A 17,137-nucleotide genomic window follows, 5' to 3' on the forward strand; every position below is an offset into this window, starting at 1 on the left:
GGGCTTTGGCGGGTGCCGAGCTAACTGCTACATGCCACGCTTATCAGCTGTTATCTGATTGGACAGTGATTGTAAGCTGCCACTTGGCTGTTATAGATAAAAAATGGACAAGATCTTCTGACAAAAAAGATCTTTTGAAGTTCTGTGGCACACAGTGATTCCAGACCCGATCCTGACACACAGGTAAATGGGTCAAATTTATGTGGATATGATTATATTCTGTGTCTGCGTGTGGGTGCTACAGTATGGGCGAGTGTTCTTGCATATGTCTATGGCTATGACAGAATGCCTTCAGCTATCGGAAAGGATACACAAGATATTGGTCGTATATTGAAATCTACAAAAATAAAAATAAGAAAATCAATACTTGACTCTCTCCAATGAACATAAATTCATAAATGTAGAATGAAATAATAAAGTAAACATGCAGTAAGCAACCTTAAAATTCTTTGAGATTATGTAAAAAACGGTTTGTCTCATTAAAAAGAAAGGTTAAAAAAATAACAATGCTGCAGTGAAAGTAAAGAGAAAATCATCTGTCCCTCCCTGTAGAGACGTCACGGCATTGATGGAGCGGCCTCTTCAAATGCATCTGAACAGGGGCTTATCCAAGGACTTTGATACACCTTCTATAATTGCTTGTGTACCTCTCTTTGTGTGCGTTTAGAGAGAGAGAGTGTCTGAGTACGTGTCTGTGTGAGTTCACAATGTTGTCCTGTCTGTCAATCTCGCTCATTATGCTTAATCCCCGGGATGACACTCTCAATCCTCTCTGTCAACCTGGGCCTTTGGAGCAGCACTCAGGCAAGGAACTGGGTTTAGCACTTGTTCACTCTCTCCACACACACGGACACACACACACAAACACACACACACACACACACACACACACACACATACACGGACACACAAACACACACATACACCCACACACACACAGACACACACCCACAAACACACACACACACACACACACGTCAGGTAACACCAAAGCGGGTCACAAAGAGAAGAAAGCATTTTTGCTTGGCAAGAATAGCAAACAACTATCCAACATCTGTATATATGTGTGAGTGTGTGAGTGAGAGAAGGGAGAGGAAGTGAGAGGAAGAGAATGAGAGGGGCACACACACGTACACACACGTACACACACATGCCCTTCAGAGACAAAGAAAGAGGGACTCAAGCGACACTTCCTGTGTTTGGAAATTCAAAACTGCCACAAAGCGATGATAGGGAATGACTACAAGGAGTCTTACACTGATCACTGAACAGCAACACGGTTTAAAACCCACAGAACTATCAATAGCTATTCATTATTCTGTTGAATCCCCCTTTTCTCTTACCATCCCTCCTCTCCCCCCATTTCTCATTCCACCAAAAGGAAATCCGAGAAATGTCCACAAAACATCTTTCAGCAGTTGTTAATACTGTTTCTACTATGATAAAGTCACGGTATGTTGTCTCATTCCACCCACACACACACACACACACACACACACACACACACACACACACACACACACACACACACACACAGACATACACACACACAAACACACAGACATACAGACACACACACATAAAACAAAGGTGGACCTCATGCATGCAGGCCTATAGACACACACTCATTGAAGTTATTCTGTAGGGTGATGATCAGCACACAAACACGGGTCACTGAAGAACTTAAAAAACAAAAAATTCTGAACTTGTTCCCGCTTCATCTCACACACGCAGAATTTAATCAGTCTTTCCCCTCCCTCCCCTCTCTGACATCAGTACATCCGATGACAATGTGTCTGTGTGTGTGTGTGTGTTACTGTGTGTGTCTGTGTGCGGTGGGAGGATGATGCAGAGGTAGGGCTGACTGAGCTGACATAACAGCTGACATCACTGATAAAACCTCTGGTGTGATCTCAGTGTGTGTGCGTGTGGTGCTGGAGTCACAGGCTGGCAGGAACAACTCAGATCTGGCAACCCCCTTAGCTGATCTGGCAACTATTGGCCCAGGTTGACCCCGGGTATTGAGGGGAAATATGCTCTTCAAAACCCTCCCACAGGGTCAATGAGGCCTATCGGCATGTACAAGATACCTCTCAGTGTATCTGAGCTTACTGCACGGAGCTGGTAATTTGAAATTGCCATTTTAATTGAGCAAACGGAAATCTGGGAATAAAGGGCAAGAAATAACATAAGATCATTCATCTGCCGATGGCTTGTTTCCAAATTCTAAGGGTCAGGCTTGTCTTTATGGTTAAAAGTGTAAAACGCAAGGGACCATGCACAAACGCACACATACACGCACCCACACACCTATATATGCATACACACAAACAAATTATGACTGAGCCTAGTTATTACCTGAGCAAACAGAGTGAGTCTGAATGGAATGCCTGCTCCACGCAACACACCAACTCCAGTCAGAAAGCTTTGTATTACAAAAGGGAAGAACATGGTTACACAGACACACAGACACACACACACACACACAAACACACTGTGAGTGAAACAACTATGTGTATATGTAATTAGAAGGCAAAAACAAAGAGAACACATGTTAGTTCACTAGCCGGCCCTTCACTTCATTTGCACTGTGGTGCAGAATGTTCTGCTAAACACATGGTGTCTTGTCGCAGTAGCAGGAGGTTAAAGCGAGCCAAGGATGAACATTTTACTGTGTGTGTGTGACTTGTGAATGGGCCAAATTCAGTTGGCCGGGGAAAAATATTACCATCGAACAATAAATACTGTAAATATCGGGTTTTATCGAGGCAGTGAATGTTTAAGATCATGTTCCCAAAAAGATTCTGGATCTTTTGTGTTGACCTGAACATTTGTAGCCTATATATGCATAGTGGCACACGCACACACTACAGGTTTCTATTATAGCAAACAAGCTTCAGGGGTGAGAAGCTCTTGCTAATAGGGAGAGATTTTTCACAGCTAGGAGGGTCACATTTTTTGGTGCATGTTCCTGAATTCCTCAAGTGAAAATTCCAACTAATTACTTAAATTACATCAAGTTTACATAATCAGTAACAGAACATAATTCGAATGAAACAGATGTCTGATCCAAGGTTAAAAATCACCTAAACAAAGGGGTATGATTCACCGGTGATTGATAATGTGTTGATGAATTACCCTGCACAGTAATCCTTCACACATAAAAAACAGAGAGAAAGAGAAGGAGAATTTGACGGTAAGAGAGGAAGTCTCCGAAATTAAATTAAGATCCAAAAGAGAAAGAAAGATTGCCTCTGCTCTGGTATGCCATCTTTGCAATCTGTCTGTGAGCGAGCCTGTGAAATTGAACTCAGGTGTAGCATGATGCCGAAAAAGCCATTTCCCCATTAGGGCTATGGAATCTCACATAAACAAATTACAACAAATACTTTCTCCATAAAAGAGAGGGTGAGCGTTCTCTAACAGCGCTGTGAAACCAGAGCGGGGCCTTGTTTATGTGCATGACAGAGTGTTTACATTGTCCGCTCCCATCCCTTCAGGTGGGGAGAACGCCAGGCCTCCGACATCTCCACTCCTGTCACACTACCTGTCTGTCTCTTGGATTTTCTGTTATGGAGAACATGTGTGTGTGCGTGTGTGTGTGTGTGCGTGTGTGTGTATGTGTGTATGTTTGTGTACGTGTGCGTGTGTGTGTGCGTGTGTGTGTGTGACTTTGAAATGCCAACCAGTCTTCTGTCCCCACAATAGCCAGTGGTGAGTTCAAGGATGCAAGACAAGGTAGGAAACCAAAAAAGAGGGGAAAAATACAAATGACTAATGGTCATGACTCGGAGTCACTAGCTGCCTGTGATTATGACTCTTCTTCTAACATGACGCACTTGTTACAAACATTACAAACCTTCTTTATCTTTATCCTCAACCTTTAATTAATTATTAATGCTGCTGGCATCCCTTGATGCTGCTGGCACCCTTACCTCACCTCCACAGGTATCTACCTAATGGCCGCTTAAAGCAACAGTCACACTATATATATTTAGCAAACATTTCATTCACCTCATCTTGTGGCCTCCTTGAAAGTAACATAATAAAAAGAAACACCACCATCCAGAGACGGACCTTTCCTCCAGAAGGTACTGTTTTTTTTTTGCATTTGCACAACTGCATGTTGAAAGCAGACAAGCCCATGCTCTGTACGGTTGGCAGTGAGTACAAGGACATGTTTGGTAAAAAACATGCTTCATTCTCAATGTGGGATGCTTATGTTAGCTTGCTAGCTTGTGCTTGCAACCCAGCCCACACTATTTCCTGTCCCGCCCGCTGCTCGCCGCAGCAAGCAAGACAATTTCATTCTAGCCGGTTCTGGTTTAACCGCGGCACAATACAACTACAGCTTTTAAAAAGTTGGACACTGAGCACTGGAGCTCAAGTAGAAATAATCTACCCAGCAGGAATAAGCGTTCGTTCAACAACATACAGTTAACGAGACCCTTCGCCTAACTTTGGCTTTTTCCTCATCTACAGCTTCAAAAAATGTAATATGTCAATATGTTTAAGCCAAACATCCATTACAATTAGCCTGCAATGGACAGAAACCTAAGTGGTCTGACCGGGTTCAGCATCCAGACACCTAGAATCAGTGTGCTGTAAATCTCGATGCTGCTCTGAGATGGGAAGGAGGACCACCCAGCAGCCGAGCTAATCCCATAGCTGCAGGGTTGAAGCCTCACTGCGTGTACACACTCAGGCTAGGCCACTCCTGGAGAGTGGAGCTAAAGTACAATAGCACCTATTGATGGCTGGTTATATCCTGCCAGGCTCTACTCTACTTCTAGTGAGAAAGAATAATCAAGCAAGCGTCTGTTACAGGTGGGTGATGGCATTGATGGAGTTACAGGAAGATTATGGGGTTCTTTATTTGAAACATTAATGTCCTGTTCATAGTTTTAGGTGTTTCCATTGCAACAGTGTATAGTATGAACATACCCAGAAGTGTTATTATAGCCTTCAAAATAAACCCAAATCAGTCTATAAATAGTTGAATAGATAAAAGGAATCAGAGATAGTCACTAAGTCAATTAGAGAACACAGAAATCTATCACCAGCTTCTAAATACAGTTTGTCAAGCTTTAAGTTTATGTGGCATCATTTATTATGGTGTCTTTGATCATCTATATATATAAATATAATTGTCCTACTTTGCTTGTAAACACTAACATTATGGTTAAGGGCACTTCTACACCAACCAATAGCTTGGTCTATACCTTTGGACTTCTCAGTTTAGTCTGCACCAAAATAAGTGTGAAAGGTCTTGACCAATGTACCAAAATGTAGTCCGACCAGAAGAGGTGGCCTCCATTCAATCCAGATGAACCAAGGTTTGGATGATTTGCAATTTTTTTTTTTTTTAATAGCTCAGACCCTGAGATCAATAACAGTAGGTTGAGACAGCATTAAACTGTAGAAGAAGGTAAAGAGGTGATACCGTCCTGCTACTGGTGCTGAGATAACGCACATAAGATGGCTGGTAAAGGAACTCCGGAAAAAAATTCAGACTGGTTACAGCAGTACATACTCCCTAACAATACTTCACTCAAAAACCCATTTCTGACATTTCAGTTTTGATGAGACAAAATGTATCTGTCCACTTAGCACCTAAGGTTACTGTGGGCAACCTTCTGCGAACTGAGCATCGCCGGATCAGCAGAAACACACAACAGCCCACTGCTGGTTCTGTTTTAGCCCGTCAAACACATTCACATCAAACACACAGCCAGCGGCACTCTGCAAGATATAAAGATGGAGAGGGAGAAGAAAAGAAACAGAGAGAAGTGGGGAGGGAGTGACATGAGATGCACTGATTCAAAGCAACCCCGAAAGTGGAAGCCCCAGGATAAACAACCAATCAGAAAAGGATCGCTGTCTAGCCCAATCAGAACGCATTCCAATGAGAATCCTCTCCAGACCCAACCAGCTAACCCCTGAAGGTATGCACAAAAAATAAAACACATACACACAACATGACCTAGATACAGAGCATCATATAACTAAGGCCCTGACCATGTCTGGCCTAAGTACGACAAAAACCCACACAGTCTGTGTTCAATCTACCCTGAGTCTCTATCCCCTCTCTCTACTGTAACTGCTCATCTGTTTGTCCATCCTGGCGTCACTAGTGCGCAGAGTATGTGTGGAAGTGTATGTGAGTGTCCACGAATGCTGGTTTCTGTGTATTTGAGTGTGTGTGTGTATGCATATTGTTGGGGCGTCGGAGCTGGTGGGGGTCCATGATTCCATTCAAGCCAGATGGGATTGGTTTCTTGGCTCATTCGTGGCAAGGATACCCTTGTTTCAGCGAGAACAGCAAGCAGGATAGTTGAGGGATGTGGGAGAAGAGGATGTTAGTGTGTCTGTTGTGTGTGAGTGAGTATGAATGTGTGTATCACTGTGTTTGTTGAGGGGATCAACTTCCTTTCGTCTGGAGTAACAAGACCACGACGAGGATGATATGCTAAGTAACTAGGGTGAAGGAATATGTGTATGTGCGAGTGTCTGTGCACACAAATGTGCTTTCCTACATACAGTATATATGTGCGTGTGTGTGTGTGTGAGGAGTTGGGCCTCTGCCAGTGTGTGTACAGTTTGCCTGAGAGTGTGTGGTTGTATAGATCCTCTTGGCAGCGGCAGTGTAAACTGAGGAGGGTCTTACATGGGCTTTAATCCTGTGCTGAATGTCATCGTACAAGTGTGGCTTTTCCACAAGCCCAGATAAGAGAGACAGAAAGAAAAGAAGAGAGATTCATATTTCACATAGTATGTGCGTATGTGAGCGTGGAGTGCATGCATATACGGGAAGGACACACTTGTTAAGTAGCCTGACCCAATGGTTTGATTACAAGGATTACAGGAGCGACATACAGTAAGCTGCGAGGGACACACAGAGCAGCTACAGGACTAATCTGCTTGTCTGAGCTGATCTAGTGACAGAAAGAGAGGCTGCTCTGGCATCCATTTCTAAGGTTTCATTGGAAAATACAACCTGGCAGAAAACACGCCAGGTCATTCGCTCAGGCCAGGGGTTATACTCTTTTTTTTTTTTTTAGAAGGGGGCCTATATGAGAAGTTTATTCTGTAGCCTTAAGACTCAGGGGCTTTAAAAAATGTTACTACCCATGTCATAAACCCTGCAGTAATAGGTCAGTGACCCATTTTGGGATTTGAAGCCTAAGCTCCACAAACACGCAGGTTCGGAAAGGTCACAGATATAAAATATCAGATCTCTTCTTTTGAGTACAAGCCAGCTATCAAAACTAATTACACTGCAAGATATCAATTATGAGGTAAAGTATTGTTGTTTTGACAAATGGCAACACAGCACATTCTCAGTTCCCCCCCCCCACTTCTCAGAAATGGGGGGGGGGGGGCCTAAGGGGAAAGTGTTGGGCTAGCGTGAGAAATAAACTGCAGCCTACTGTTATACAAGGCCTAATTAGTGGTCAGCCCTTAATGTTGAGTGGCAGTCCAAGGGTTGTTGATGTTGTTACAGTAGCTCTGTGATAGGCCAAGTTATGAAGCCTCTCCGCTGACTTTGCACTGGGATAACTTTAAGTGGGAGGAAACAGGTAAATTCATGTTAACTTTCCTCGTCAATTCTACAAGCAGTGTCCGATACAGCACCTCTAGCGTCTCTGGGATAATGTAAGAAAATAGTCAAATTCCATCTGCTATTACTTATTAAAATACATGTAATGTTATTTCTCTACCACAGTGTTTACATGGGTGTCAATCTGGGTACTAAATGTTTGCGTTATATTAGGCAATTAAGTTTAGGTCTATATGTTTATTTGTGTGCCGTGGTGCTTGAACCCAGGCATCAAAACTGTTGTATTTTGCTGGGAGTGAATGGCACAACGTCACTTTTGATCATGTGTCAAATTAGCCACGTTTCGGTCGCCAGAACTTTCCCAAGGAAATAGGACCTTTGCAGGACAGTCCATTCATTTCAACCATTGGGACCAGTGTCTAAATTAAGTTTAAGAGAGATAAAATAAAAAGTTTCAGCTCAGGGGAAGTATTTTACGAAATTAGAGGAATCTTTTTGGGTGTGGATTGCTGAAAAAGGGGGCAACAGGGACCTTTTAGATGCATGAATACATTTACTGGAACTTAAAGATGCAGTCACTTTTGGTTCAAAATGTGGCCGTGAAGGCAAGCTAGCAGGTGTGAGTCTTCCCACCCTTTCATCTCCCTCCTGCTGTCTATGAACATCTCTCTTTGTCTTGGAGCAGTAGACGTGGCTATGATTGGCTTCTAAGTGTTAGAAAACAAGGGGTTGGCGGAACAACAGAGGCCTTACCCAAGACCTGAGGCTGTGTGGTATTTTTGTGCTTTTATTGTGCATGCGTCTATGTGTGTGTTTGTTGAAGAAAGAGAGAGAGAGAGAGAGAGAGAGACAGAGAGAGAGAGAGAGAGAGAGGAACACAGGAAGTCTGAACAAAATAACTGGTTTAAAATGAAAGGGCTGTGGTTCCCTTTTCTGTGTCTCCAAATCCCTATACCTCCCTCCATCAGTGAGTCTTTGTGGATGCTCATACTTTCTCTTTGGGATGTAATCCAGTTTGAACAGGGGATCTGACCCCCAGAGCATCCTGTAGAGCGCTTGATCTCTCTCTCTCTCTCTCTCTCTCTCTCTCTCTCTCTCTCTCTCTCTCTCTCTCTCTCTCTCTAAGACACACACACACACACACACACACAAATATATACACTCAATGGTGCTTCCCCAGGTGCAAGTTTCTCCTGAGGGAAGGGCTTTTGTGTGCTGCCATCTCCATAAGCTCACAAAACACCCTTATAATCCTTCCTAGATCTCTCTCTCTCTCTCTCTCTCTCTCTCTCTTTCTCTGTTTGTATCTTACTTTGTCTTTTCTTGACTTCTATTTTCATGCACATGCATGCTAGTACGCTAGCTCTCTTACATGCAAGTACACACACATGCACAGCCAGTCAACGCTTGCCAAAAATTCTTCTATGAATCTATCAATTTTCCCAATTTGACCTCAACATCATGAGTTTCCACCACAACATCTAGATCTGTATCTCTAATAATCTCTCTCTGTGAGCTAACCACATAAATGCTTGGATGCACTGTATCACCGTGGCAATGGCATTTGAAGAAGCGATGGAGATAACTGATAAAGAGTGGAAAGAAAGAGAAAAGTAAGGTGAGAGAGAACGGTGAAAAATAGCGATAACTTGAGGTGCACTGATTTATGACTGTGGGCTGGCCGGGCCATTTCTGCACAGAGAGCAAACAAGATATGAGTTTACAGACTGAGTCACACCTGACATGTTCAGACACACAGGGGGAGGGTGAGTTAATTCAGCTAAAGTATTTCAGCTCACTGACGTACTGTATCTCAACGTTAACTAATAGTTTAAAGAGTCATGTCATGTGAATTTTCATGTTAATTCCCAGGCCAATCAGGATTTCTGTTTAAATGTTACTTGAATGAGAAGAGCATGTTTGATCCAGGGCCAAAGAATTAGTGGTCATAAATAAGAGAGCACTAGAGCGCCATTTCAGTTACGTCCCAGGGAAAGAAAAGTAAGTGCTTATTGTCTCCTGGCAGATGTGTTTGTGCACTTAAACCAAATAACCAAACAAATGTCAAAGCTGCCCTCAACTGCCAACATGATCCTGTGTTTTAAAGAAGAGACGCCTGCCTAAAAGTCGGCCAACAATGCCAGACCAACACAAGATGGGGAAAAAATCACTTTACCACCACAGTGCAGCATCATGCTTTAATAAAGCCGGTGAGGTCAGAGCACTCAGAAGAGGACACGAGATGGACTCAAATTATTTATTGAATTGGGGATGTCAATAAAAGTTAATATCACACTGTAACTAAAGTGCTAATGCAGTGAAATACCTTAATAATATTAAAGCAGAACTAATTTAAAAGAAAGGGAGACTGAAAAAACCTTTTGGCACTAGAAAGCATGACAAATGTAGGGCGAACCCTGTGCTGCTCTCAGCTGGATTACAGAAAGGCCTGTCACTCTTACAGAGATGATACTCTACCAAATCGCCACCACCTCCTCGCTCAAGCAGACAGCAGACCTGTTGGGATCAGTTCAGTGAGGACGGAGGGGAGACAATTAAAGGCCGCCCGAGCTCATCAGATCTGTGCTTCAGAGTACACATGCTAATTTTACTGAGAAGAATAAGCACTGATGAGCAGGGATTTGACCTGGCGAGGGTTGAACTAGAACTACAAAACCTACAATGTCTTCAGCGCTGCACATTCGCAGGCTTGCTCGAGCGACTGTGCGTGTGGCCGTGTCTTGGCGTGTGTAATGAGGGTGTTGTGGGTTGGGAAAGGGAGCTCACCTAGACAAACAGCCTTATGATCCCCACATCAGGTGTCTAACTGTCCTCGACATCATACAACTTAAAAAAAAACACAGAAAAAAGAAAACGTGAATAAACTTGTCGGGCTTTCAGAATGATTGTCAGTCCTTCCTTCTCTCCCTCCCTTCCCCTCCTCTGTCTCTGGGTCCTGTCTGTCTACAGCTTCACATGCTGACAATGACAGAGCAACTCTATCACTGCTTTTCATTTAACTACTTAAAGGTGATATTGTGCATGTCGTTTAGACACCAATATGTCCTTGTCAAATCAATCATGCTGCCATAGTGTAACTGCTGCAACCAAATGACAACGTGGTGGAGACGTCTTGGATTGTCTCTCATCCTTCACAAGCCCAGTTTCCTAGTTTGGGACATAATTGGACAAAATTGTAGCCCATTTAAAGCTTTTACTGAGACTTTTTAAAAACTGATAATGGGGTTTTATAGACTGGAGTAGATTTTATCAGAGTTCTCCAAACCGAATACTTTGGAATGCCCCCACAATAGTTGTTTTAAGCGATTATCGTCACGGATTTAGACAGAACCCGGAGCTCCCAATTTCACGTAGGCCGTAAAAAAAAAATTTCAGGTGTTGTTTCAGGATTCAGTCTAATAGATGATATACAGCTCACTCAGATGTTAGTGCTCAGGTGTTGCTGAGTTATTGACTCCTCTCCACTCATGTTCAACCTGGTAGAACGAGCTTTGACCTCACAGACTGACGATGCTGACAGCTGACAGAGGGATGGCCTCGGCCAGACGCCTCTACTGACCTTCAAGCTGCGGTTCACTAGTCACCAAAGACACATGGCACAGCACAGCTACACATGTGTGCAAGCACATACCCACATACCCAAACATTACCCAGAATGCAAACACAAGTGCACATTTACATGCACCCACACGTTTCCTTACGATCAAACACACAGTAGGAAGTTTAACTCAGTCTAAAGTTTCTCCAGCTTATTCCAGTTTCATATACAAACCCAATGCATGAGGTAGAATACTGACATAAGACCAAACCATTGTTTATACTCCTGAGAAATTCCATAATTAGACCAATGCATTTATTCATTAACACTTATATTGTGGTGTGGTGATAACATGGGGAAGATTTATCTGTGGGTGGCTTGGAAAAATATGCGCCATCAGTTTGTCGTAATCACCGCGTGGGATAATAGTTGTTTATACTGGAGATTCAAACTGGTACACATGGCAAAAAAAGTGGCCTGGCTGGCTGGCTCAACCATTTGAATTGCTGCTGGCAAACTTACCAATTATACTTCAGTAAACCTGATATTAAAAACATGATGTTCCATTCATCGTTAAAAAGAATGTGAACACAGTGACATTAAAAGCAGACCGACTGATATAATCATGATTGCAAAACAGTAGACAATACAAGGTGATTTCCCACAGATAATAGAGATCCATTTAAATTTTCCAATATCAACTCCATGATCTGCCGGCATGTTTGGTTTTGAGGTTTCATTCCCAACCTGCAGATAAGAGAACACAATGAAGAGTAATCTCACCTGCTGGAGGCCACAACTGCTGTGATTTCAGCTGTCGAACTGCGGTTAGAGAAAACTGACGTCACTGCAAGCTGTCATTTCGATTGCAGCGCTTTTCTAGTCTGTACAAGCTTAATTTCTGTTACATAAAAAGGATGTGAAGATAGAACTCAATAATTACTCTGGAGTTATTTCGTGTTTTTTGACAGTGAGTCTGTCAGTCAAACATACTTGATGTCAACCGACTCGATTGACTTTCATAAAAGCTCAACCTTACAGAAATCCAGACATCTAAAGAAATGTGTCAAAGGCTATATGGGAAATATATATATGTTCATGACCGAATACAAATTTCAGCCAAAATCCCAGAGTATGGCTGGGGGCAATATGATTTTTTTGTTAAAGCATGCATTCAGTATGAGCAAGATTTATTCAGTTAGAAGGTTATAAATGTCAGCTTTGTTAAATTTTCAGTTAATTGCTCCGCCCTACCTAGAAAAAAAAAGTAGTACTTATGTTAAGTTTTCTTTCTCATATTTAATTTCAAAGCCAGCTGTGAGAATCATGCTGTTTGGGTTAGCAGTATAAATCCTTGTGGAAGGCTTTGTGTAAATTCAGCAGGATGAACACCTCACAGAGGATTTATCTGAAGAAGGCATCGCTATCCGTCTTCCAGTTCCGCACACAACTCTTGACAGAGAGTAGAGAAGCGGCCAGGTGCGTCCCACAGTCAGCTGCTGGTGGGGGGATCCATCGACTTGTCAAAATAATTCACAGTTTCCTGTTTGCTTGGCTTCCATTGTTGCTGTAGTTTGTGTGCATGAGTAACAGTTCATACGTTGCTGTGTCAATTTTGGGAGAGAGCCGTTGAACTCAAAGGTAGAAGCAAACAGTGACAGGCAACAAGAGTCAAGCTCAAGAAATTGGCACTTTGATGAAATAATATTTTACACTAATGCGTGGCATTGAGAATCGGCTGTCAAGAGTCTTAATGAAGTTAGACTCACTTTTCTAGACTTTTGATGCTGTGAATTACACAAACTGGAAACTGTCTGACAAACACAATTCAGACAAACAAATACCGTATTTAGTGCAAACAAAGCATCCACAAATGAGAGTCATCTTCTTGACTTGTTTGAACCTGAACCAGGCCTCATCGCTTCCTGCATGCACACAAACACACACGCACACATTCACAAACATATTTCTGTACCCACTTGGAAAGCCTCTTAGCTGCTTTTCGCTTCATTCACTACAAATAACTTCACGGTGGGATAAAAGCATAATGTTTCCAGAAAAACCTCTTCCCCCCACTCTGCTTCACTCTATTGGCCCCCTGTTCTCCTTCGCTTTTTCCTCCAACCCCCTTCTCTTTCTCATTTCATTAGAGGGGGTATCCTGGAGGCCAAGAGGGTAAACAAAACCTCCGTAATCAACAGCAGGACATACACAACCACAATGAGCCAATCAGAACCCAGTGTCCTCTTAGACATAACCATGGCTAACCAATACAAATCCACACCTGGGTGCTTGGGACTCGAACTCGCCAACTCAAACTCAGCACTTTTAGGTTCGTGTGGAAATCAAAATGTAGTCTAACACTATGGAGCCGAGGACGTCCATAAGAAAGACCAGTCACAGCTAACATGAATGCCTGCAAAGACACAGACACACATAGCCCCGGCTATTTGTCTATCGGTGCTGTCATCTCTGTTTGCTCATATTAGGGAGGGCTCACTCAGGGACAGGATATGGGGATTAGATCTGGCCTTATTGTGCTGTAGCTACACACCGCTAAATGGCTCCCATCTGTTCCCCCATAGAGGATGGCTAATACACGTTAGCTGCGCTCGCGCTGTGCACTGCCAGAATAACAGCAGTGGATAGATGAGCAGCACTGATATGGCCAGCCACAACACCACTCTGCGCTAAAGGCTAATGTGCCTGGCTTATTCTATTAGATTGGGATAAGAAGCTCTAATACACACATGCACGTACACACACATGCGTGCACAAACGTATTCGTGATATATCTGATTGGAGATACCAAAGCAGTAGGTTAGTCACTGGTCCAACTCTAGGCTTTACCTTGAAGGAATATACGTTAGAGCAAGCTAAATATCTGAAAAGTGGTGGAAAGAGCAGGAGTTATGGAAAAAGATGGAGGGATGGAAAGAGAGGGAGAAAGAGAGCAGTGTGGTCGGTTTCATTACGGTGAATCCTGACACTACTGCATTCTCAGCACACATGGACTGGATTATAGGCTATGTGGGCCGCTCCGGCACTGTATAGCTCAGCAATGCTCCCTTGCACACACATAGTTACATGCACGTGCACACACAAACATCATGGCTAAACACACTAAAGCTTTGCACTGCAAGAAGACAAACCATTTACTCACACACAAGCTAACAGGACTCGTAATCCCGAAAGCAGCGCTAGGGCAAAGTGCACTCCTACTAAATCATTGAGGTAAGAACAGATTTTGCTCGTGATGGTCCACCTGTGGATCACTGGTGGAAAAGAATGAGATGCACTGGAAACTATGAGTGTACCATACTGCCTGGTTTCCCGTCTCACTCCCACATAAATACTTAAGCACCCGTCCCCTGTCCTTATCTTTCCCTTTCTCTCTTTCTCTTCCTCTCTCATTTATCACATGTGCATTTCTATCCCTTCCTCCTATTTTGAATTGTAATCACTTTCATTAGCTTCAAGGAAACCGTTTAGCATACCCTCCCTGCCCAGACCTCTTTCCGCACATCTACGTTCAAAGGCATCCTGAGTCTATGGGGGGCTTCGATATAAAACCCCCAAAACAGGAATTATCCTTTATGACTCTGCATTCTTTATTTTATGCTTTTTCAGCTCGCAGCCTTAAAATAAAGGGCTTCATGACTGTTCTGCGTTGTATTGTAATTAACTACCCCACACACTGGCACACAACGGGGAGGGGGAGCACGGTAAAACTTTACTACAACTGAAAAAGCAGGGCGTGGAGAGACAGACTCGTCCATCTCTGGTTTTTCTCACCATGTCGTTTTTATCACCTCAGGGCCCTGCTTGCTTTAGGCTGCTGGGTGCATATATGTCTACTACCACACAGTTGCCAATATAGCCAGGGCACAACCAGGATATGAGAACTACACAGAAAACCAGCCATAAACCACTGAATCAACTGAGGGTCTTTAGTGTACTGAAATTCATAAGCAGCGTGGAAAAAGGAGCCGGGTTCTATTACGCTCTCTTCTGTCAGAGTTGGGTAATGCTGTGGTTATTGTGGTACCATCAACGTTCCCAGCTAATGGTTACTTGAGTCCACTGAAAAGGTTTATTGTGTAGAAGATCATTATAATATCTGGGGCAGATACACAGGACTACACACTTGCATGGAGTGTATTAAACGCTTAAATTAGTAATGAAAGGAAACAATACTAGAAACTTACTATTAACACTTGGATGCAGGGTTCCCATGGAAGCGGTAATCATGCCCATATTCCTTCTTCATCATCCTGTGAGAAAAAATTGAGGAAACATGTCATCATCCATTAATTAACCACCAGGCTACATGTTGTACTTTATGTCTAAAGTCATTCAGCATGAGGCAAACGATGGCCTCCCTTTATTTACGAAAACTCTGGCCCAGTGGTTATGTCTCTACACGTCATTCCCCAATCTTGTTTCCTCCCAAACCCCCTGTGGATTTTAATTTAAAACAATTTAGTCATGTTCTTCATTCTGTGTGTGATATCACGAATTGCTTTTCTCAGTATGATTGTAGGAACCAATAACGAAACACACAGGGGGTTTCCTTGATGTTGAAACTGTGCAGACAAGAGCCCTGCTAACAGGAAGGCTAATTCACTCAGACACTAACATTACGATGGTTAGCATGAGCTGGCAGCTCACTATAGCCAAGCCCTTGACTACATAACACTAAACTAAGCTCCGGCAAAGCAGAGTCTATGCTAATGCTATACCAGACTAAAACACACACACACAGGGGACTTGGCTGCAGTCCACAGTGGCTTTGGTTGGACTGACTCGATGTGACAAGCTCGGTAAACTACACCTAAGCAGCTAAGCTATAGATATAATGGCCTTTCAGTGGAACATGCTAGTTGCTAAATGCTAACATGCAATGAATGGCTGTGACAGGCCCTGTAAACAAAGCCAGACCTACAACCACTCATTCTGCCAGGTTAAACACACGCATACCCACAAACAGGTCAAATACCATGTGCTACTTCTCATAAACCTGAAGCAGGCCGCATGTTAGGGCTTTGAAAAAAAAATAACAACAACCCAAAAGAAAAGGTTGAACATTTCTGTCTCTGATAAACATATTATGGCTGTTTTCTATTTCCTTTCGAGGCTGCTGCCAAGTCTCTGGCAGTGGTCCTGGCACGGCTAAATGAGAACAACATGAGTGCAATGTGCCCGTCGAACTGCACACACTTTTTACCCAGGCTCAGACCTGGACTGCATCACAAGAGGATAAATCCACTTCCTGTGCTTGTCTCCTCTGGTTAGATTTCACCTGTCCTCTGAATAAGATGTCACCGGTAAAAGGACACGGAGCACAGTTAAAGTATTGGGATGGACGCACTTCCTCTACCCATGAGCTTTGAATGACATGTGGTTTGGATCCCTGAAGGAGTCCTCTATTCCAGAGCTTACGTTGGGTGCACATGCAGTGTTTATGTGTCTGAGCACATGCAAATGCAAAGGCGAATGCAAAAAGAAAAGTAGTGTGTGGTCACAGTTCTGTTATTCATGGCACCAGCTGTATCTTGGAAAGCCATTGCGGTCTCCAGGGTGAGCGTAGCGACCCTCTTCATCATCATTATCATTATCGTCATCAATCATCCGTGGAGTGGCATTTTCTGGACCCGGCAATGCACCGAACCACTGGCCTGGCCACACTTGGATATTACATTTGAAATGAGAAAAATGGAGGGAGAAAGGGGACTGAGGGAAAGAATGAAAGAGACTGAGAGAAATGGTGGGGAAAAAACCCACCAGGAAGAAAAGTGATGTTAAATTTATGATGAAATCAAGGGTAGGAAAGAAAATAAGTGCAGTAGGGAAAGGGACACAGTAATATACCTACGAATAGAAGGAAGAACAAAGTGTTGAAGAAAAGCAAATGGAGTAATTAATCACGGGGGTGATGACACCTTGATACACTGTTGATTCGATTTGTTTTCATATGCAGGGTTTCAGTGAACTAAAATAATCACGTTAATTTACAC

The 17,137-nt window shown here is 43.1% G+C and overlaps 1 protein-coding gene across 1 annotated transcript in view; it reads right to left on the reverse strand.

The window, feature by feature from the left end:
- Positions 1-17,137, reverse strand: part of LOC133957106 (ERC protein 2-like) — a 143,959-nt gene that overhangs the window by 19,915 nt on the left and 106,907 nt on the right. Inside the window, exon 17 of the mRNA XM_062392539.1 lies at positions 15,329-15,394. Within this exon, the coding sequence (XP_062248523.1) occupies positions 15,368-15,394 (27 nt within the window). The 3' untranslated portion in view covers positions 15,329-15,367. The remainder of the gene's footprint in view (positions 1-15,328; positions 15,395-17,137) is intronic.

The sequence above is a fragment of the Platichthys flesus genome, chromosome 7 (assembly GCF_949316205.1).
Source record: "Platichthys flesus chromosome 7, fPlaFle2.1, whole genome shotgun sequence".
Lineage (NCBI taxonomy): Eukaryota > Metazoa > Chordata > Actinopteri > Pleuronectiformes > Pleuronectidae > Platichthys > Platichthys flesus.